General features: G+C 43.2%; 1 protein-coding gene across 6 annotated transcripts in view; it reads left to right on the top strand.

The window, feature by feature from the left end:
- Nucleotides 1-24,335, top strand: part of HEMG2 (Flavin containing amine oxidoreductase family) — a 66,513-nt gene that overhangs the window by 31,146 nt on the left and 11,032 nt on the right. For all 6 annotated transcript variants that reach the window (XR_015691361.1, XR_015691360.1, XM_087681715.1 and 3 more), the window contains 4 exons: nucleotides 5,820-5,860; nucleotides 6,395-6,515; nucleotides 7,416-7,601; nucleotides 7,685-7,759. Coding sequence is in view for 4 of the 6 variants with exons in the window: in XM_087681715.1 (XP_087537841.1) it covers nucleotides 5,820-5,860; nucleotides 6,395-6,515; nucleotides 7,416-7,601; nucleotides 7,685-7,759 (423 nt within the window). In the remaining 2 variants the exon portion in view is untranslated. The remainder of the gene's footprint in view (nucleotides 1-5,819; nucleotides 5,861-6,394; nucleotides 6,516-7,415; nucleotides 7,602-7,684; nucleotides 7,760-24,335) is intronic.

The raw sequence follows: 24,335 nt of genomic DNA, 5'->3' as shown, positions 1-24,335 counted from the left end.
AAGCCTCAGCATTGATGGTGGATTTATTAATTTTAATGCATTTATGATAATAATAACTCTTATCGTTTAAGTGAAAGAAATAGAGGAGGGCTTGGAGACTTAAATTTATAATTTGGAGGGCCTAATATGGGTTTTCAAAATGAATATGAGTATGTGTGGAAAAGAAAGTTGGTTCACTATGTTTTTTATTTAGTTGAGTGAAAGGAGAAAGAAAGGATGGCACTTGCGAAGTTTTAAAAATAAATTAATTGTCTAACCATTTAAGGAGCAACGACGAGTTATGTTCTAGGGATTGGGTTTCGTATTTTAAGATGGATTAAAATTATGTAATTTTATCGGGTGTTAGGTTATTTGATTTTAATGCTTTATCCATTAACTTCATAAAATGAATTAATTTATATTTAAGGCAGAGAAATCATAAAACGAATTTAAATGGAGTAAAACTATAGATCAAGTTGATCTGTCCTTGAAACAAAACTCTCAAAAGTTCAATATAAAACTTGCTAGATAAGTTGTTGCAAAGCGATAGGAGCAATTTATGAGGAGTTGCCCCTAAGAGATGGACATAATTGATAGCAAATCTTAGGTCTAGACTCCTAGTTTCCATCTAGAGATCTAGCTGTCCCTAGCTAGTGAAAATAGAGGTTTTGCTAGTAAGGTGGAGTATCACGAGGACGTGAAAATTTGATGCTTTACTTATGTTTAATTGACATTTGATTAAAGGATTAATCAAATGTGCAATTAAAAGATGCACATGTGAGGTGCAAGCTACTTTTTCACAGTTGAAGGCCAAAGGACCCTGTGAAAAAGATGGGTGTCAAAGGCAAAAGTTGTAACAAGTTACACTTGTTAGATTCTAGGTGAATTTTGGTGTCAGTTTGCCCCTAGGACCATTAATTGGCCATTAAGTGTTAGTGGTGACACTAGGGACTAGGCATTAATTAATGGATTAATGCTTGTTCAAGGGTCAATTAATGCATGGGACCACTTTGGGTTGCAAATGGCCTAGCCAATTAATTTTTGGATGGGCAAGGTCAATTTTCTGGGCATGGATTAAGGGCTGAATAAATTTTCAGAATTAATTAAATGGCTGGAAATTGCTGAAAATGGATTAAGAAAGTTGCCACTTGGCAAAACTTTCCTATGCAAGTGGGGGAAAGGCTAAATAGGGCTGAAGGGAGAGGGAAATCTCGTTTTTTCATTTTGGAGCTGCTGGGAAGAGATGTTGGACTATTGCTGCCAGCTTTTGGGGCCATTTCCCAGCCATTGGAGACCATTTTGGTGATGGAGATTGCATATTCTTGACCTTGGGAGGCTGGCAATTGCTGCTGATGCACTTTCTCCTGAAGATCACAGTCTCTGATGCTCCTATTGTTGTTGGTGCATTTGTTTGGGGCTGGTACAGTAGGGCAGCAGCTGATTTTGATCAGTTCTTCGCGACAAATCTCAGAATTTTCTCTCTTTACAGCATTCTCTCATCTCCTTCAGCCTATGCTCAGCCATTCTCAGCAATTCTCAGCCATTTGGAGGAGATTTCAGCCATTTTTTGTGGGCTGATCTGTAATTTCTGTAGTAGACCCTAATTTACGGCAGAAATTAGGGTTTAGCAGCCACCTTGGGATCCGTGCCAGAGATTGAAGGCTCAAGGGACTGAAATCAGCAGCTGACAATTGAAGATTATCAAGGGATTTCAAGAGCCAGCCCATCCCGAATTGATTTGGGGCAGCATTTGACCAGCCAAGGGTCAAATTGGAGAAGAAGAAGTCCTGGGTGAATCAGGGGGCAAATGACCCAAAAGGCTTGCTGGTCATTCATGATAGCAAGAGCAATTGGTTAGCAGGAGGAGATTGAAGAATCTCAAGTTGTACTCCTTCCAATTGAATGAAAGCTAAAGAAATACCGCTAGAGGCGCCAATTTTGGGGCCAACAGGGTGTCGATTGTCCAAGAATGTTATGGTAAAGTGTGTATTTTATTTTATGTGCATTTATTTATTGCTGTAATTAACTCTTAAATCAGGTTATTACCACCCATTCCAAGAAGGAAGGTTGGTTTCATGGAGATAGCGCATGTACTCTCATTGGATTATTGTAGTAGTTTATAAGAAAAGCTTGGAAGGCTAGTCAAAGTGAGCGGTTTTAGTGATAAATCCCACCTAACTAATGCAACAACTTGCATGAGTTGGCTTGAAAACTTGGTTAAAAGTGACTTGGCCTTTGGCTAGTCACTTTTTGGTGTGTTTGCCTGGAGCCAAGTGCACTGGTTAGGTGGTCAAGGTCTTTAGGTTAAATGAATCTTAGTTATGCACTTTCATGATTAATGAGCGTATATGGAGTTTCTTTTCTAAGAGGCTACTTCCCGAATTTACCCTAAGATTGTCAATGACAAATTGGACAACAGATATTGATCTGGCTGATGGTGGTAGATACTTCGGGCCACAATTATCTGTGGATGTCGTGACTTGGAGTTGGGATTATAATGACTGTGCTTAAACAATTGCTTTGTTGGCAGCACATTTCAGATTGGTCGTGAGTGATGAAGTGCAATGAAATACAATCAACATATCATATCATTTCGATTGGTATCATCGATCATCCTATTGAACTTTTAGGAGAATTAATTGGGATGATGTATTGAAGTGGATTTGTCTATCTAGAGGCCTAAGGATAACCTTTGATACAAAAGACATAAGAGAAGTTGCAAAAATTCTAGGCTTAATCCTTGAATAAGAGAAGTTACCTTATGGTAAAGAGGATCCAAAATTGCCTTATGGTAAAGAGGATCCAAAATTGCCAGCCATTCTTAAGTTATTGAGTACCCCTACTTTAGTGGCAACCTTAAGCGTGGAAGCTTAAGGAGGAGTCTACTAGAAAAATCGGATTATGGAGATGATAGTAGCTTGTGTTAAATTTATGGTAATGTGAGATAGGAAGGAGCTAGGTTGTGGATGAATCCTAAAGAGCAATGAAGACAACAAAATGAATCGAGATCAACAAGCAAGGGAACGAGCGACTAGACAAAAAGTTTGGCTGCTAGAAAACTTGAAAGAGTTAATGCACTATTGAATTTGGGTTTAGGGGCAACGTCTAGTTCAAACAAAGAACCTCTTGGGCTTGAAATCCGATTAGACAATATACCCTCCAGAGGAAGTGAAGTAGATTCATATTATTGGGATATGGTTGCTTCTAGTACTGACAGCCCAACTGAAGAAAGAATTGAGCAAAGTGAGGGTCAAGGAAGCAAGACTAATGCTATAGTAGGCAATGACAAACCATCCATTGATTGAGACTTAAGAGTTAGTTTTGGTTTAAACTAATTATTTGAAGAGCTAATGGACCCTCATTATTCAATATCCATGTAGAAAAGCTAGAAGATAGCCTTAGGTTTTGGGAGAAGGACTTGATTCCTTCCTTCAAATGGTTCGTGGAGGATTTCTCATCCCATCTAGACCCCATTTTGATTACAACATGTAATTATTCAATGTTGCTTCTCCAACTATTCAATTGAATGAAGGTGGTAGAAGAGAAGGGTCTCCATCCATTGTTATTTGATGTGAATGCGAGAATAGATAGGTATGCTATGGTAAGATTGCTTCTTTGTGCTATATTGCTACCGGCGTACTGCTTTGAACTACTAGAAGACATGATGTCAGCCAATTTACCACTTGTAGCCACTCTTTTTTTCTATCAACACCCATGGTAGCAAGATTTGCGTTGAAAAGCTATATGATGAGCAGATCATGCTAAGAAAGATTGTTCTTCAAGATTACTTCTAGAACCTTCTAGAAAATTTTATGACTTTCAAGAATCTTCTGGAAGTTTCTTGAAGATACTAGACTCTTTTCGGTGTCCATGACAGTCAAATCTTGAAAGAAATACACATTGAGGATGGCCTAGAGGATTGCGAGTGGTAGGATGGTCCATTCTTGTTGGCATTAGGCACATTGAAGAGAGTTTTTGCATACAAACTATGTTTTCGTTACCCATGCCATGGTAGATAGGGATTTAATTTCTTTTGGAGAAGATATGTAGTATGACCATTGGCAGGGATGTATGGAGAAAAAATTAGAAGCCATTGAGTGAAATGGCATGTGGAAGTTGGTTCCTAGACTAGAAACACAAAGTCATTGGAGTCAAGTGGGTTTTCAAAACAAAGTACACAACGATAGCTCCTCGGACAAGCATTATGCTAGATTGGTGGCCAAGGGGTTCACTTGGAAACCTAGAGTGGATTTTGATGATACCTTTGTCTGTACCACGAGGATGGAAACCATTAGGGTGGTTCTTATCACGAGGATGGCAACCATTAGGGTGGTTCTTACTTTGGCTTGCCATAGGTGATGGCCCATCTATCAGCTAGATGTGAACTCTACAGTTCTCAATGGAGATTTGGAGGAGATCTATGTTTAGCAGCCTCTAGGGTTTGAGAGGTTTGATGCTAAGGGCACTGGTGTATAGGTTGAAGAAAGCTCTCTACGGATTGAAACAGGCTCCACAGGCGTGGAATGAGAAGATTAATGCCCTTCTTAGTAAAAGGCTGAGATATTGGAGATTGGTCTTTGATCCTAATCTCTATGTCCATATCTTAGGTGGCCGGACAGTAGTGTTTGTGCTATACATGCATGGCCTCATTGTAATAGGACATCCTGCAGAGATGGTGCAAAAGAACAAGGATTCACGCAAGGGGGTTTGATATGATAGACTTGGGGCTGTTACACTTCTTTCACATTTCTCAACATTGATATGTTCAGGAGTTATTGATGGCTGTTGCGATTACAGCCTGTTGACCAATCCCTTCCCTAATGGATCCAGATTGAAAGGTGAGATTTTGGAGATTCAAGGGTTGTTGATGCTTCCAGTTACTGGAGGCTGGTGGGTTCATTGATTTGGCCTTTTAACACAAGGCTAGATCCATGCTTCTTGTTTGGCCTTCTTGCAGAGTTTATGAGTGAGCCCAGGAAAACTCCACTGGCAGTAGCTATGAGAATTTTGTGTTTCCGGAAGGGCGCACTAGACAGAGGTTTGTTCTTTAGAGCAGGTACAGGCGACTCAGATCTTATCTTACAGGGATGGACCCATGCCGATTGGGCAGGAGATGTTGACTACCATAGGTTGAGTACAGGCTATTTTTCATGTTGGGGTCAACCCATGCATTTGTTTCTGCACTGCAGCACTTTTGACAATTTCAAGGTGGTTTGGGGTGAAGGGCATGAGGAGTTGAAGGGGAGTGTAATACTACTGGTGGTCACCACGCTGTAGACTGATAAACAAGCTGTAGTAACCCCTAGGTGTGAAGAAACAGCTGCCAAAGCTCGTGCCAATGTTGAGAGGCTCCCTATAGCTGCTCTCAGTGCCCACAAACTTACAAAGAGAGTGCATACTGGCGAACCGGAAAAATGATTTAAGTAAAGTGAATGGAGATTTTGCAATATGCCATCCTTGCATGTGAAATTGGTTAAAACAGTATTTGTAAAATGTAGACAGGGTCATAGAATCTTTAATTTATCATCTCAGATAGGAAATGCTATCTTAAACATTCTGGTACATGCTTAGGACTTAACTTTTTGTTGTGCATTTGTTGTTTTGAGTAACAAGTCCACTATCATGAGTCAATATGGCAGTTCCAGCAAGTGGCTAAATCTTTTGTATCATTTACCTGCCAATGAAGCTTCTGGTTCTTTATGGATAAAATATGGCTTTCACGCATGAATTTTAGATCTTGTCATGCAATTTGCATCATATCTGGGGGGAGGGAGGATTAATATTGTCATTGTGGCTAACGTTTTGGTCTCCTGTTTATTTGTACTGGAGGGGTCAAACAGATGAAGCATGCTTTCCCTGAAATTTGGGCACTTGAAGAACGGTGAGTTTCTGATCTGCAAATCAAGAAAATATTCACCCATTGCCTTTTAGGATGTTCACACGCACATAGGAAACCTTGTATCTGTGCATGCTGTTCTTTGGGGGGGATGTCAAAGGGAGTTCTCGTAAAGAGAAGCTGGCATGACAATGATTGGTAAAGGGGTGAATAAGTGTGCTAGCTGTTGTAAGCTGGCATGGCAATGATGGGGAAAGGGGTGAATAGGTGTGCTACCTGTTGTAAGCTGCAGTGGTGCTTCTGATTATAGCATTTTTCTTATCAGTTAACTGTAGCTTGTTCAGAATGCAAACACCTGATATGAAATGGTTGCCATGGTATTTAGTGTTTACACCTTGTCTTAATTATGAGGCTTGTCTGTTATGGATTCTAAGGTGTGATCTAGTTCACTGCATTTAAGTTGACAGTGTTCAAACTTAAATTTTATCACTTGACATTAAAGACTTATAACAAGTTTTACTTTTAGTTCTTAATACCCAAGACAAAAACTGATCATGAATTTTTGCTCTGGGTTTGAAGTTATGGATCTCTGGTTACTGGGGCAATCAAAACAGCTTTCAGTCGCAAGAAAAGTGCACGGGCTGATTCAGTTAAGCCAAAAAAACGTCATGGCTCATTTTCATTCAAGGGTGGGCTCCAGGTAATCATAAACTGAAGTTTCACCTGAAATTCAAGGGTGGCTCTCCAGGTAATCGTAAACTGAATTTTCACCTAAAAAATCAATGACATAAGTTGAACCTGTGGATGTTGGAGTCTTTTGTCATTTAATGTAAGCCAGTTTGTCTTGGAAAGACAATACGAACAAGTTTAACACTGTAGCTAATAAAATGAACCCACTCGATATCCATCTGATACCCATCTACAAAGCTTAGAGAATGCCAAGCTTCCACTGTATGGACCCACCTGATATCCATCTACGAAGCGTAGAGAATGCCAAGCTTCCTTTGTATGGAAGACTATGTTTTTTGGTTTTTAAAAAACCTAATTCCTCACATACAACACATTTTAAAGAGATGGAAATGGTATAGGGATTTATGGTATACAAGGTAGCTGCAGCAGTCTGTGGTTTCCAAATGCACCTAATTATTAAGGCAAAATACTGGCACTTAGCCTGTATCTAGCTACGAACCTAGCTATATACCGTTCTATAGAGTGAAGGTAAGATAAAAATGACTGTAACACTGTTCTCATTCACATCTTTTCGGCCCTGTATGCCTCTAGTCATCCCTGCTGCCTGCGTTTTGAATTTGATACTAGGAGATTCGTGGCTCTGGTATTGTCTCACCAACACTTTTGACATATAGCTAAAAATAGGGTTTTAAAAGATCTTTTTTTTAAGAGCAAAGAAAAACGAGGATAGCAGGGAAAACCTCTACAAATTTGTTCGTACATCTTTGAGAAACTCTAAATCTAACATGAAATGCTTATTTCTTTCTTCTGTGGGCTATTCATGCATACATATACATAGACAGTAGTCAGCACCTAGAGAGAAAGAAGTTATTGTGATTGTCATGTTTCTCTAACAATCATAGGGTTAAAGACTTTGACAGATGCCTTAGCTGGGAATATTGGCCATGAGAATATGAAGTACAATTCAACAATCTTTGCACTAGGATGCAATCAACAAGGGAATCCCCTTCGTGATAGCTGGAAGCTTTCTTGCCTGGATGAGTCGAGCGAGAAGGGAAACCAGTCCGAGTCTCACTTTGATGCTGTGATCATGACAGTGAGTTTGTGTCACCTGTACTTTTATCGTTCTGTCTCAATTGTCAGAATGTGTAAGTTTTATCTCGGTGATTTGCTAAACAGGCACCTTTAGATGACTTCCAAAAGATGCAGATTAGCAAAGACGGAAAACCTTATTCATTACAGTTTATGCCAAAGGTAACATAGATACCAGTCATTTTGGTTCTGTTTTTTTTAATACAAGATCCCCATAGCACGCATGAAGAATTACAATGATTGTTTGTTGCTGAAGTTCGGCAGTCGGAGGATCTTCTGTGGTAGTAGTTGTTAATCATGATCTGGCTTTTATGCAATTGGAATTGTGTCTACAACCTCCTGTTTGATTCCCACTTTGTTGTGCAAAAGCATGACTTTTTAAAGGAAAAAATTCACCATGCGATCACTCAGTACAAGGTTCGGTGTCTTGATGGCCCCAATATTGCCCTAGGCATCCATTACTTATTCAAACCCTGATTGCCTCCATCATCACACTATTCTCCAAAAGAGTGGTTGCTGTAGCTCTGCCAAACCCAGCACAATGATGAAGGAAGCAAATGATATCACCTGATGTATATCTTAATTTTTGGGGCAACATATGTTTTATTTGTGTCACATATGGGGAAGGAATAAGTTTGGGTTGAAAGAAACTTGTTGAAAATACCTGTCTTTATTGTGAACACTGATTGTTGTTGGATGTTCATTGTTGCTATGAAGAATCTTAGAACACCATATTCTGGTAAGAAGAAAATGGCAGGCCTTCTTATCACTCAGCACGGTCATGTTTAGATCTTAGGAAAGTGGCCCAAAGTGGTCATGATCTAGAGAAAGCTGTTTAGATATTTAGGAGCCACCCTGAACAATGGTCTACTTGTATTCCCTTTGATCTTTTGTACTTGTAGTACCATACTCAGTTTTCACATGTCTAGCAAGGTTTGCACCGGTGAGTATAGTGTATTGTTTATGTCTAGCAAGGTTTGCACTAGTGAGTATAGTTTTTTATCCATAAGTGGCTGAGGACTAGGAAAAGGAAATGGCTAAGAAATGGCAGGGAAACTGTCTTGACAGTGTTGTGCCAAATTTGTTGTTCCTATTCTTGATGGTTTCAGCCACAAATGAAAGCCTTAAAGAGGAGACAATTATTGAGACACCTGTCTTTCAAGCTTCCAAGTGTCCCTCTACTTGTCCCACTTCACAATGTGAGGATCTCTTCCGAAAATAGAGAACTATACTAATGAGTCTCAAGGGAGCCTCCTGTATTTGGTCACAGAGGAAAAGCTCACTGGTGTTTGGTTCTCCAAAGCAATGAAAAATTTGAGTTAGTTCATGGAAAGGTCACTACAAATAATTTACATGAACTCTGTCATGATGAACGGCAGAGGGATTTTGGTATCCACAAGGGCTTGTCCCATTGCCCACACGATGGAGGTGTATTGTCAATTTACGAGAAAGTAAGGCAAGCCTCAACTCACTTCATGGGGCGAAGCCTTATATTACTAACCCTTAATAATACAACCGTTAACTTTTTTAAACATAGTATGTGGATTTGGACTGCCAAAAAGCTGATGATTGGTGGAGAAAATGATTTGATGGAGAAGACAACGGATAGCAGATTTGAGTTCCCTCTTTTAGGGGATATGGAATCCAATGTATTGTTGATCATGATAAGAAGATGATCAGTTCTGGAATGGCATGGGTGGATTGCCAGTCCATGGTGGCCATGAGAGACCAAGAGCAGGCCGTGGGCTGTTTTGGGAGGATAGAGAGCTATAAAGGACCCTAATATTAGTGGCTTGATAGCCTAGCCACCATGCTTTGCAACAATTGGAGAGAAAGGCCTTTCGCTTGTAGAAAACACTCTATGGGCTGATACAAGCCCCTAGAGCTTGCTATTATTGGATCAGTAGGTTCTTTTGGGATTAGTTGTTCCAACCGTCTCCTTGTAACCCACATTTATATATCTTCTGTGATGGAACGAGGGTTTTCTACATTATTCTTAAGAACATATTGGAATAAATGCTGAATATGTGGAAGTATAAATGGAGCTACTACAAATGGCGAGCAAACTTTTAAAATATGAGGATGCTGCTTGACCTAATCATTGTTGGATTTACTACTGAAAAGGAGTCTATCCAAGCAAAGTTGGCTTGCACATTTAAGATGATTGACCTTGGCTGTGTCTCACCTTGGAAGTAGTCAAGCATCTAGAAGATCTCTCTGTGTCACAAAGGAGTCTCACTTGTAGCTTTCTTGCTTGCACAATGGGGGAATACACACACAGGTGGAGGTTGAAAAACAGTTTTCCTCTTCTTAGTTGTGTAAGCCAAAAAGGACTCAAGTACATAGAAATAGAAGAACCCTATATATGGGTCTCAAACCAAACTCAACTAACTACGGTGGCATACTAACTGAGCCACGAACTAGAGTAGATAAGGATAGCTGTCATCTAGCTATTATTCATGGGCGGTGTACCAACCGCATCTGCAACTGACAAGTCGGTGACATAAATGCACAACGGTCACCCTGGCATATCACGAGTGGAGCTTGATATCTCAACACACACATCATTTAGTGGAGTGATTTTTACTTGGCAAGGCCACTCCAAGACAATACCTCCCCATGATGAGCACAATTATAGATGGGTAGTTGGGAAAACCTAACCTTAACTATCATATATCAATTCTTGCACAATATATCAATGCACCTAGTCATCTCATTGGAGTAGTGATTGGTGGTGTGTGGGTCCTCAAGAATTTTAGATTGCAATCAGTTTAGTGAGTAATGTTACAAGGAGACACCGATCTTGATTTGATTGACAACTTGGATAACAAAAGATTCCACTATGGGTATGTGTCCTCTCTTAGTTCTCTCATATTCCTTCATTAAGTATGAAGCAAGAGAATGTGGCTCCCTTCACAGTGGAGGTAGAATACCATGCCTTATTTGATGCTACCACCAAGGCTGTACATCTTTATAGGTTAGTAACATATATGCAATTCCATGTGAACCTTGTTTTGCTAGTATTTACATTGACAACCATAATGCTATAGCACTAGTTTGTAATCTCTTTGGTGTCTCCAAAGACCAAGCATGTGGGGATCTAGCTCCACTTTTCTAGAGAGTAGGTAGAGGGGGATAATATTTAACTTGTATTCATATCTTCAATAGACAAGTTGGTTGACATTCTCACCATGGCAAGGCCTTGCCTTTTGTCAATATCCAAGGGGAAGGACCAAGACCAATGCCCTTATGCAAGCATCAAGCATCAACCGAGATGAAAAAGCCGTCAAACAGATCTTTCCCAAGAAAACAGAGGCACATTCCCTGACAGTGGGCACTGTAAGCCAACTTCGAAAGAAGCAGTGTCTTTGTCAATGGGTGAATGTCACCTTGGACAACGAGATAGAAGTATGGATGTATTATTCTTCTTGTTACATGGCCGTAGAAGAGATAGAAGCAGAGCCAGAGACAGAGACCAAGATAGATGCAAAAGCAGCAACAGAGGACACAATAGAGAGTCTGTTCTTCTCTTACCAAGCCTCTACAGAGGCCGAAACAGAGTTTGAAGAGGATGAAGATGACAGTGTAGAAGAAGGATATAAAAGTGAGTTAGAAGAATCTATCCCACTCATAGAAGTCACAGATGAGGAAGAAGTTTCAGAGGCCACAAAAGCGGAAGATCCCATGTTATTAAATAGAATGACTATAGTACCTTTTGGACTGACTAATGAGTCGTGTCATATGCAAAATATCCATAAGAAATGGATTAAGCAAAATAAGCCTTCCTTCAGTAGTGGTTCTTGTTGCCCTAATCCACCCTTCTTAAGAGAAGATGATGATGATGCAACGTGCTAACAACCACCGGTTCGGCAACCCAAACATACCTTAGAAGGTTCCTGTTATGTCACGTTCTTGGATGCATCTTCAGAAGATGAGTCCTTGAGCTAGGAGATAACTAATTCCCACACCAAATTGGAAACTACCTTGATACACTTCCAGCTTTCCAAGGAGCAAGCACAGTCCTCACTGAAAGAGGAAGTCGATTCCAGTGGAGCATCAGAAGAGGAAACTACTCCCTTGAAGGAGTCGGATATAGGCATTGTTTCTTCTCTTTCTTTTATTTGGCGGGCTTCTCTAGCCGCCTCACAACTAACTGAAACTCTAGAAATAGTTGCCTAGCAGGCTAGCAGAATAGGGTCACTAGGGCTACCTTCTAAAACAGTTCTTAGAGTGCTCGACAATGTCTTTATAGGAGGCAAACAACTACTTAGACCTTCCCAAATATACTTAACTTAACCCTGGGACTTCATGCCTTGAATGCGAGTTCCCAATAAGATAAAAATCGCCTCATACATATAACCATTCAACATAAAGGGAAAGACTAATAAAGAAAGGATATTACCTAGACTAGGCCACAAGAAACATCGATGTAGCAAGAGGCTCGTCCCTCTAGGTACTCCATCAAACCTATCTGTTATAGCACTAAAACAAGAAAACATTGACTGCACCTGTACCAAACAAGTACTTGGCCCTCTTGGCCTAATAAAATAAAACATCAAGCTCCACCACTCAGCAGCTTACTACTGAAAACAAACTCTCGGTCCCCACATAACTTTACTGAAGCATGAAATTAGACCAAGGATATGGACTACTTAGGGTAGGTCAGGCCCTACCCTAAGTGCATCAAATTGTTAGCAAACCCCTTGCATAAATAGCAAGGGGTCTTTGACGAATATGACGTTGAACAATCCTATACATCCACCATGACAAAATCGGGAGGGTGACTAAGTGCTACCTGACTCATAACCCAAACTAGCCATCAACAGCTAAAAATAAGATGTGTCAGCAAGAAGTCCCCATAGTAGTCATGGACTAATATCTAAAGGCAAATGTAAGAGCCCCTCAAAACCACAATTAAAAAAGACATCTTCAACAAAAGCATAATTGGCTAGGGAATCCGCAAAGCGATTCTACTATCTCGGGGTATCAGCTAGCAAGTCATTGTCTAAAAAATTTGCAACATGCCCAAGGTTGCACGATGGTACATTCGCAGAATGGGATTCCTCACACTATAGATCCCATTCAATTGGTTGATCACTAGTTGCGATTTACCTTTTACTAACAAACGATAAATACCACTACGTCGGGCTATATTCCCATGATTAAGGCTTTGTATTCTGTCATATTATTAGTAAAAGAGTTTCCTAAATTGTGAGTGTTGAAATGACTTGTTTTTTGGCTGATTTTTGTTGTTTTTGAGAGTTGAATGGTTGATTTTATGAGATGATTGATTGGTTTGGAAGTGGTTTGAGAGTGTTTTGGATGATATTGATTGTGTTTTGGAAGTTCATGATGTTTATTAGTGGTTCTGTGATGTTCTGATAGGTTCTGATTGGTTCTGTATACCTTCTGTATAGTTTCTGTTTTGTTCTGTTTTGTTCTGATTGCCTTTTGTAAGGAGGGATGGAGTATTGATTGATGAAGATTGAGATCTTGTGAAAGTTTATTGAATGGTTTTTGAGAGTTTGGAATGGTTTGAGTATGAGTTAAGTGGTTTTGATGATCTTCTGTAACCTTCTGTAGGTTTTCTGTAGAGCCTCTGTTTCTGTTCTGTTCTGTTTTGTACTGTAGCTGTTCTGGTACTGTTTTGTGACTGTTCTGTATGCTTTTGTATGTGTTCTGATGGATGAGAGTGTAGCTTGGGAAAGTTTTCTAGCTTTGGAAAGAGGTGAATACAAGTGCAAAAGAGCTGAAAGAAGTAGCTCCTGAAGACTCAAGTGAAGACTAGAGTGAAGTGACAGTAGTGAGCTATGAAAGGACACTGTAGTGGCTCTGGTGACTCTTCATATCAGACATACCTCTTGGGAGGGATATCCACGACCTAAGAAGGATTATTGAGAGTGGTTTTGAGAGATTGTAGTGAGGATATGATGTATTATTGATGGAGAGAGAGAGAGAGAGAGTCAGAGATAGCCAATTCTACAAAAACAGAGTGATTGTATGTGAGAGATTGAGAGAGAAGACTATGAAGATATTGAAGATAAATACTATGTGATGTGTTTCCATTCAAAGATGGTGTATTTCTTTGCTTTCTTTGTTATGTTGATGGATTTTGTGAAGATATTGAAGAATATGGTTGATTCTATCAAATCCGTGGGAGATCTACATGATGCTGCATGAAGATTTGTTGTGTCTGGTGTTCTTTTCTTCATTGTGATCATATGAAACATGATAAACAAGCTTGTTGATGTTACAAGATAGATTTTCTTGCAAGAGAATTCCCTTTTCCTTGGTGTTTCTCTTGGGGCTCCATGTTTTTGGTGCGCAGCCGGGGAAACTTGCCATCAACAAATACCAGAAGAGGCTGAAAATGAAGGAATTGGCATTGCCAAGAAGAGAAGAATTCAATGGATGTTTGTAAAGTTCCTTCTTCCACTGAAGAGTTGGAATTTGTCATAATCAGAGCCACTTTCCACAAGAAGTCCATCCCACAATGGTGGAAACACATCACCATCATGATGCATGCTCTATGTGGTGGACAGTTTCCTCTTCCTGTTGAAGCAGCAGAAACTTGCATCTTGGTGGCAAACTGTTTGGGGACAAACTGAAGAGCAGAAACAGAGAGAATGACCATACATGGAAGATTTGACATTCATTGAGAAGTTTTCACATATCATTAAGTGGGAGATTGTGAAGAAGCTTCAGGAATCTTGGTCTGTGGAGGTTCACAAAGACAAGAAGGAAAAGAGTTGGAATTTGTTCGTGGATGCTCAACAGCAAGATACATGGGATGCTTGGTGCACTGATAACCTTCTGTTCGTTCAATTAGCAACCCACTGGAAGTTGGTAGACAGAGTGTTTTTCACAACATACACTGTTGAAACCATCAGAAGTTGGCATTACTATGATGATGGCACCACCACAATGCTTAGACGAATACATTTTGACACCTTCAGAACCGAATACCTTCCTATGTGCAGTGGCATGAAAGCAAAATTCAGAGATGTTGAAAAGGAAGAAGTAGAAGAAATGTTGGCAAGAGAGTCCTCCAGAGACTGAAGTCTTCTGTTAACCCTCTGTGGAGCACTAACAACATAGTGGAGCCAACCCCTTGATGAATGATGCAATAAAGAGGCAAGCATTAGAACGAGTCCAGAGGTACGTGAGAAGAGAGAAAGTAAAAATCAAGGCTGAGAACGAGCTCGCAGCAGAAGCCGCCTTTGATGCCCTTGCGGAACTATTTACAGAAGTCCCAATGGCACATCAAGCCCTTCCTCCTCCTGCTGGAGGTCCACTTCCAAGCCAGATCTGTCCTGGAAATATTGATGACAGGCCAGCGAATGTAGTTCCATTGCCAGTTTTTAAGGGAGAGTACAATGAAGACCCCGATCTTCATGTAGCAGAGTTTATGGTAGCATGTGTGGCTAACAATGCCAGAACTCCTGAGCATTGGTTAGCAATATTCCCCGCCACTTTCAAGGGCGGGGCGTTTCAGTGGTATGAGAGACAAGCAGCAGGAACTTTTGGCACATGGGATGATCTGAAGTTGGCCTTCCTCACTAAATTCAGGCGTGAAGGTTTCGAAGAGCGGATGCGAGAGGAATTTATGAACCTAAGTCAGTCCTCTGGAGAAAGAGTAGAAGCTTATGTCTTACGAATGGAATCCATCCTGAAGAGATGGACTAACCATAATCTAGATGATGGCATTCAGAAGGGGGAGATTCTCAGAGGATTACAACTAGAAGTCCGTAAGTTTGTGGAGCTGCAAAGACCAGCCACACTCCAAGCTGCAACAGAAGGTGCAAGATTGTACGATGAAGTGGAAGCTAGATTAGCGATGAATCCAGGAAGAGGAGTCCTACCTCCTCTGATGCCAGGAATGATGTACTCACCAAATGCAGTCCCAGGGACTGTTCCCTACCCTTACCAACAGATCTTTCAGCATTGGCTCTTGCCGTCCTCACTCATCTCTGCCAAGAAAATATGATGATGATGCACCGTGCCAACAAGCACCAGTCCCACAATCCCAACAGAAATCAGAGGGTGCCTGTTATGTGACGTTCCTGGACGCGTCATCAGAAGATGAGTCTTCAAGCCAAGAGGTAACTAAGCTTGAAACCAAACCCGAAACGGCTCTAATCCCATTTCAACATCTCAAGGAGCACCCTAAGTCTCCACCAAAAGAAGAAGTTGGTTCTAGCGGAACATCAGAAGAGGATATCACTCCCTTGAAGGAGTTGGATCTGTATCCAGAAGCAGTCCGTGGGACCTTCATCCGTGAAGTAGAAGGTGAAAGGCAGTTAACTTTTGTGGATGCAGATGGCACTGAACGCCACTTGAAGGTGGGTAGCAGTCTCCCAGAAGAGGAGTTGTCAACCTTGTACAACTTGTTGAAAGAGAATTTGGACGTGTTTGCGTGGTCCTACAAAGACCTAAAGGGGATTGATCCCACAATATGTCAGCATCATATTGACTTGGAGCCTAATGCCAAGCCAGTATAGCAACGACAGAGGCGAATGAACCCGAATTATTCCACATTGGTAAAAGCAGAGCTGCTGAAGCTTCTGGAAGCCGAGTTCATCTATCCAGTGGCAAATAGTGAATGGGTTTCACCCATCGTGGTGGTACCCAAGAAGAATGGCAAACTGCGAATCTGTGTGGCTTTTCGAAAGCTCAATTCTAAGACGAAGAAGGATCACTTTCCTATCCCTTTCACAGACCAACTGTTGGACACAGTGGCAGGACATGAGCTTTATTCCCTTCTGGATGGGTTCAGTGGATACAACGAAGTGCAGATCGCAGAGGAAGACCAATCCAAAACAACATTTACCACAGAATGGGGGACCTACGCTTACCGAGTGATGCCATTTGGGCTTTGCAATGCCCCTGCTACTTTCCAGCGAGTCATGATGGCCGCATTCCAAAATCGTCTGCACGATTTTATTGAGGTATATTTGGATGACTTCTGTGTCTATAGTTTGATCCGAGAACACTGGGGACACTTGGAACAATGCTTTGACCGATGCCGGGAGTATGGGATTTCCCTCAACCCCGACAAATGCATCTTTGGGGTCTCTTCTGGAGTTTTGTTGGGCCACATTGTCTCTGCACAAGGGATATCAACAGACTCTGCAAAGATCGAAAAGATTGCAGCTTTGACAGCACCCACCAACCTCAAACAGTTGAGGGGATTCCTCGGCCATGTGGGTTACTACAGAAGGTTCATAGCTCATTTTGCAACAAAGGCAACCTCCTTGCACAAACTTCTGAGGAAAGATGCAGAGTTTACTTGGACGGAAAAATGTGACAAAGCCTTCAACACTCTGAAGCAGTGTTTGATTGAGGCACCCATTCTGCAACCTCCTGATTGGACGAAGGAGTTTCATGTACATACTGATGCATCTATTGAAGGCTTAGGCGCAGTTCTCTGCCAGAAGGGTTCCTCGAAGCTGGATCAGCCGATCTATTATGCAAGCCGAAAAGTCACTGATAGAGAACGGAACTACACAGTGATAGAGCTTGAGTGCTTGGCAATGGTGTTTGCCCTAGAGAAGTTCCGCCATTATCTCCTATCTACCCACTTTAAATTTTATGTGGATCATGAGGCCCTATCCTTTCTAATGAATAAAGCAGATGTGAAAGGATGAATGATGAGATGGCTCCTTCTATTTCAGGAGTTCGACTTTGAGGTGATTACTAAACCTGGTCGTTCCCATGTTCTGGCTGATCATCTGTCGCGTATCCCACAAACTGCAGAAGAGGAGCAGGATGATCCAGACCTCCCTGATGCTTCCCTATTCTTGGTAGAAACTGTAACTCCTCCCTGGTATGCAGACATTGCCAATCTGCTGGCAACCCAACAGTACCCTCCTGGTATTTCTAGTCAAGAGAGGAAGAAGCTTATGCTAGAATCAGCTCCCTACACCCTGTTAGGCGGTGCACTGTATAAGAAAGGCAAAGATGAAGTGCTCAGAAGATGTGTTGCAGGAGATAAGATTGGGATTGTTCTGAAGGCTTGCCATGACGAGCCATGTGGAGGTCACTTTGCAGGAGAAGCTACAGCCAGGAAGGCTCTGCTAGCAGGATATTGGTGGCCTACCATTCATAAGGATTCCTATGATTACTGTAAAAGATGTGATGCTTGTCAGAGAATGGGGAAACCCACCAAGACAAGTGCCATGCCACTGCAACCTATTTTTCCCTTAAAGCCATTTGAGAAGTGGGGCATCGACTTCGTAGGCCCAATCGATCCTCCCACCAGAAGGAAACAGAACCGATACATCCTCGTATGTACGGATTATGTCACAAAGTGGTATGAAGCTAAAGCCCTAAAGCGGGACGATGGTAACAGCGTGACCCTGTTCATGTACGAGAATATCATCACCCGTTTTGGCAGTCCCTTAGAGCTACTAAGTGACAGAGGCACTCATTTCCTTAACAAAGTCATGGAAGAGTTGACAGAGTTGTATAAGATCCGCCATCGCAAGTTCACTCCTTATTACCCCAAAGCCAACGGCCAAGTCGAAGTCACCAATCCCATCCTCTGCTCGATTCTGACAAGAATAATTGCCGCACATCGTCGTGATTGGGATGATCGACTTACAGAGGCCCTCTGGGCGTACAGAACCTCTCATAAAGCAGCAACAGGATAGACACCCTTCCAGCTGGTGTATGGTACAGAAGCTGTTTTCCCTGTTGAACTGGAATTACCCTCTTTGAGGGTGGCTATCAAAGAGCGTTTGGGGAACGATGATTCACTGCAATGTCGTCTCCTGCACTTGGAATGTTTGGACGAAACTCGTAGGATGGCTGTACAGTGCATGGAAGCCACGCAAGCTCGACGTAAGGCTTACCATGACAGCTTCATCAAGCACAAGGAGTTCAAAGAAGGTGATTTGGTCCTAGCCTATGATTCACGATTTGGCAAGTTTCTTGGCAAGCTCCAAGAGCGGTGGATGGGCCCATATAAGGTACTTGCTGTCAACCCTAATGGCTCTGTCCAAGTGCAGACCGTTGATGCCTCCGATGATCCCTTCTTGATCAATGGATATCGCCTGAAGAAGTACTTCCCTCCTTGGGGATCTTGACAATCATGGTCATCTGATCCTTTCCCTCGTTGGCGCGGCACTGTACTTCTTATGATGCTAATTCTGATAGCCGTTCTTCAGCCACTCCTGATGAGGTGGACACAACCCTCTGTCCCCTCAACCCCACCTTCCAGCCGTGATCTCTTATCCTCTATTTTCCACTAGCGACAGTGGCGAGGTTGGTTCTGACAAATGGTCTTTCTACCATTCCCTTGTTTAATTCGAAAAAAAAAAGAGAGAAAAAAAAAGAGAAAAAAAATATACATATCGGTCATGGGAGAAAAGGACTTAGGTCCCTGTCATGCCGACCTATTCTTCGAGAAAAGGTGGAAACACCCTCGGGAATAGGGGGAAAACAAAAAAAAAAGAAAAGGAATAAGAAGAAGAAAAAAAACAAGATAAGAAAAACAAATCTGTTATGAGAGAAAAGGAAGCAATCCCTGTCATAGCAGGCCTCGTTCCAAGAAAAGGTGGCACACACCCTTGGGCGGGAAGCTGGCTGTGGAAAAGGTGGCAACACCCAGCAGTCCAGAAAGTGGATTCATCACTTGAAATTTCCAGGATCCAATTCCGAAGCTGCCTCCCTTGGTACGTTGTGTCCTGGGCCTCTCTGCAGAGCATCTAACTGTCCTCTAGCAGACGCCATGTTCTATTCAACACAACGTTCGATTTGATGGCTACCTCTCTGGGTACGCCTCTTCAACAACTGATGACGCGATCTTCATCGACAAACAATCGAGTGACGTGAGCTTTCATCCTAACCGGATGGGGACGTGCGTATGGGTTGCCCTCTGTAATTATCCACAGAGTGTGAGACAGAGGGTGGGCCGAGTGACCAGTCTTTTCCCTTCAAATCAAATGAGAGGTGAGGAGTATGAATGAAGTGTTGCACGCATGGGATGGGCCTCTCAATGCACAAAACACAATTTGTTTCTGTGCACTGCACTATAAGGCTCCCTGGCCTTCCTTCTCTCACCGTATGCCGGCACAGGGCGGGATGCACAGTTGCACCATCCAATGCGCATAGGCATACAACCTTTGTACAAGTGACTGTGAGGATTACATCAATGGGTTTCAGGACATGGTTACCCTCCTGTATCTATCAACAGAGCGTGAGACAGAGGGTGAGCTGAGTGTGACTGGAGTTTCTTCAATCAATTACCGAGAGGTGAGATTGAGGGACGTTACGACACTTGGAGTCAGGTATGTTCCCGTTTCCCTATACACCCACGGGATGGGTCTTTGCCGTCAACACAGGACACGTCACCCTGTTCTGTACACTGCACTGTAAGGCTCCCTTGCCTTCCTCCTTGCACTTATGCCAAACGGGTTGGATGCACTAATGCACCATCAACTGTGCACCCTGGTATACTCCTGCACCATTTCCCCTTGTCGATTTCTAAACCGGGTACGAGATATGGGTTTCAATCCTTATTCCTCGAGTGATATTAGTCATGGGACGAGTGACTGTTCTTTCATTTCATTTGAGTGACTGTGAGTGGAGTGTAGTATTTCTTATCATCGACAAATTTCCTGCGATTCCTTCCATCAGCTGCCTTCCTGGGTGTTGCCGCGTGGTCCATGCCATGACGGACGTGTGTTGAGAAGATGCCTTGGTACCTCCAGCAGCCGACAACACAGGACGTGCCATTGACAATCAACCTTGATTCTTGACAAAATGGGCCAAGTTTTTCTAACCCTACAACTTTTGTTTCTCAGTGATGTTCATGTTTTAAGTGTGAGGACGTTAGTGGATGGTCTGTGGCGTGGTCCTAGGTCCTTGTTGCTCGGTTAACCCTATCTGTTAAGGTCTTAAGTGTGGGGATGCGTCCCTGCGCGTCTACATTGCATACCCTTCTGCATATGTCTCAACCTGCTCATGCATGTATGCCATGCCTTGCTGTTACCCTAATGGGGTTTCTTTACCCCTGCTCGTTCATGTTCCACCCGTCCTTGGGGCTGTTCCCTTGCCGTTTTCCTTCATTCCCTGATTTTGAGGTCCTGCCATGTGAATGCACCCTATGTTCCCCGAAGTCCTAATCCAACCTTATAGCCCTGTTCCTCCCTTTGAACTGACCATTTTTCCTTTTTACCTACCCCTGTTCCGGTACACGGTTTTTGAGTTATTCATTTTTGAAGCATTTTACGCAAATTAGCCGGTTTTCCATGTGAACACGCTTTGCTTGCTTCGGAACCGTGATCTGACGTCATAGCCCTGACAACCACTTTTCTCCCTGACATTTTTCCTTTTTACTCCGTGTCATTTTGATGCACGGTTTGTCCAGTATTAATTTTTCGGTTTTTTAAAGACTTTTTCGTGCGTCTTTTTGACATTTTTCCATGTGAACCTGCCCTGATTGCATCGGAATTTCAATTTGATTTGACAGCCGTGTCCCTCGTGCCTTCCCCCACCTTTTTCCTTTTTCCTCCACCCTTTTTCGACTTCTGGATTTTTACTTATTAATTTTTAAATGAGTTTTCGGGCGTATTTTTGGAGTTTTTCACATGTGAACCCCTCCTACTTCCACCGGAACTGCGGTTTAACGTGACAACCCTGTGCCACTCCTTCCTGCGGAGATTTTTCCTTCTTACTGCATGTCATTCCGGCGCACGGTTCGTCCAATATTAATTTCCGATCCCATTTTCGGGTTTGTTTTTTGGGTTTTTCCTACGTGAACGCATCTTACCTCAGTCGGAACTATGTTTTGATGTGATAGGATTGTTGGGCACGTTTTTCTCCACAGTTTTCCTTTTTCCTGCACTTTGTTCCGATGCACGGATTTTTTTATATTAAATTTTAATTGCGTTTTTGGACCCGTTTTTTGTGTTTTTTGCACGTGACCGCCCTTTACCCCTCCCGGAACCTCCGTCGCATATTTTTCCTGTCTTCCCCCTGTCGTCCTGTCCACTTTTTGTTTTTACGCCATTTCGTTTTGACGTCCGGATTGGGAGTTATTAATTTTTCTTTATTTTTTATGTGTTTTTACGTGCCCCGTCCCGCCCTTTCACTCCCGTCACGGTAAATTTTTTTACCCCGCCCCGCGCACACGTGCGGGACCCGGGGGGGGTACGCCTCTCCTTTATGGGACCCCCGCCCATTTTCCCCCTTTGGGCCCCTGCCCATCTTCCCACCCTACCCTACCTCCAACCCCTACCCCTTTCCCACCCCCTGGGCACCCCGCCCATTCCCACCCCTAGGCACCCCCCCCTATGGACCCCCCCTGCCCTATCCCTTTCCACCCCCCCTCATGGCCTTCTCTATCTCCCCCCCTCCCCTGACCCCTCCCCATTCCAACTGCCTCCTCTTCCTCTCTCCCTCTCCCGCTGCTCCTGCGTACCTACCTCCATCCCTTCTTTCCCTCCCTCCCTCCCTACCTCCATCTCCACCTCCTCCTCTTCCCCTTTCTTTCCCCTCCTCCTCTTCTCTTCCTTCTCCCTTCTTCCTCTCCCGCCCTGCAGTTCCTCCCCTCTCCTTCCCCTCCTTCTTCTCCCTCTTCCCCTCGCCCTGCGTTCGCCCGTTGGTGCGCCTGAGTCGGCCGCCCTGCGTGCACCGTCGGAGCCGCCTCGCCCGGCATCCGCCACCCGCTGCCTCACCGTCGGACGCCCCGCAGCGCTCCTGGCCGCCGTCGCGGCCCGCCTCGTCTTCTACCACCCTGCCGCCCTCGTCGAGGCCGCCCGCCCGCCTCGCCAGTCGGCCGCCTTGTGGCCCTCACCACCGCCCGCAGCGCTTGGGCTCCGTCGGAGTCACCCGCCTACGCCCGTTGCAGCGCCCTTCTTCCTCTCCCGCCCTGCCACACTTTCCGCCTTTCCCCCCCCCCCCCCCCCCCCCCCCCCCGTTTCAAACCTACCCCCCCACTAACCCCCCTTCCTACCCCCATAACCTACCCCCCCACTAACCCCCCTTCCCACCCCCATAATCTACCCCCCCACTAACCCCCCTTCCCACCACCATAACCCACCCTCCCCCACTAATCCCCCTTCACACCCCCCAGTCCACCCACTAAGCACCCCCCCCCCCACTAATCCCTGTTCCTACCCCCAACAAACCCACTTCCCACCATAAACCCCCCCCCCCCCCCCACTAATCTCTGTTCCTACCCCCAGCACACACAACCTCCCCCACTCCACTAGCCCCCCTTCACACCATATAACCACACACTCCCCACCACCCCTAACCAGGCCCCCTTTCCTCCCACCTTTGCACACACCTGCCACACTACCCTTTGCAAGCCCCCCGTCCCACATATGTCCCTCTTTCTCCCACCCCGAATCCCACATATACCCACCTCCGCCGTACCCCTTCCCAAACCCCTGTTCCCACGCAGAAACCCCACCAGCCGAACCCACCGTCCCCCTTCCTCAGCCGCTGTTCCCCCCACACACGCAGATACCCTCTTCCGTACTTCGACACACGCGCAGGTGTGTACGCGCGAGTGCGTGATTGAGATTGCTTGTGCGTGTTCGTGTGCGGGATCGTGAGCAGGAGATCATTCGTCGGTTGCTGACACGTAGCCTATTGCTGGGTATTTTCCCAGATTTTTAATTCACACGCCTGCAAACCCTTTTAAACTTAATTTAAAAAAAAAACAAAAACATTGACAAATACAAAAAAATCATTTAACAACACTTTAAATTCTGAAAAAATTACAGAAAAATCTAGGAAACTTTCCTATTATTTCTGCAACCCATGGCCATATTTTTCTACACTTGTAAATTTCAGAAAAAAAAATTCTGCCCATTTTAAAATTCCAAAATCTTTCAACATACCCAAAAATATGACAAAAATTCATTAAAAATGCTTAAAAATTTCAAATTAATTTATGCAAACTTCCTAACACTTTCCTTAACATTTTTATTTATTTTTGGCATATTTTTCTAAGCTGTCATAATATTTCATTTTCCACCTACATTCCTTAAAAATACAAAAATAATACTAAAAACACCCTTTTTCATTCCACACCCCAACTAAACATTTAGAAAAAAAAAATCCAGATATTTTTGGATTGAGGAGAGCGCATTCTTTGCATTTCCATACACCCACTATCAGGTATTTTCCCTTTTATTTGTTATTTTTTTTCAGCTACCCCAAAACCCACGGTTAATATCAAATCCTGAAACTGCTCAAATGTAGAATCGTGCTGCTCTCTTGAATGTTGTGTTATATGCCTAGACAACCACATGAAGTTTCTTATCCCAATTGCGCTTATCCTCGGATATTGTCTTGAATAAATTTCCTACAAGCTATTTGTTTGTACTCTCTACTTGTCCATTTGCTCGGGGATTATACATGGATAGTTTTTTTGTGTTTAATTTTAAGGGCTTTTGTTAAGGCTTCTAATGACCTTGTCTGAAAAGTGTGTTCCACAAACAGACACTAACTCTTTTAGTGGACCAAAGCAGCAAACAATTTGTTCCATGATAAAACTGGCCATCTTCTTGGTATTATCCTTCATTGTAGCTCGAGCTTTAGACCACTTTGTAAAGTAGTTGATTGCCACAATGATATAATGATTGCACGTAGTTGACGAAGGATGTATAGGTTCAACGAAATCAATGCCCCACTTCTCGAATGGTAGTATAGCCATTGATGGGGGTCAGTGGGCACTTCCTATTCTCCCTACTGTCATGTCTCTGACATGTATCACATATCT

The sequence above is a fragment of the Lygodium microphyllum genome, chromosome 7 (assembly GCF_053477565.2).
Source record: "Lygodium microphyllum isolate KBCC chromosome 7, Lygodium_microphyllum_v1.1.10, whole genome shotgun sequence".
NCBI lineage: Eukaryota > Viridiplantae > Streptophyta > Polypodiopsida > Schizaeales > Lygodiaceae > Lygodium > Lygodium microphyllum.
Note: the sequence above shows the minus strand (reverse complement) of the source record. Positions and strands in the feature narration are given on the sequence as shown.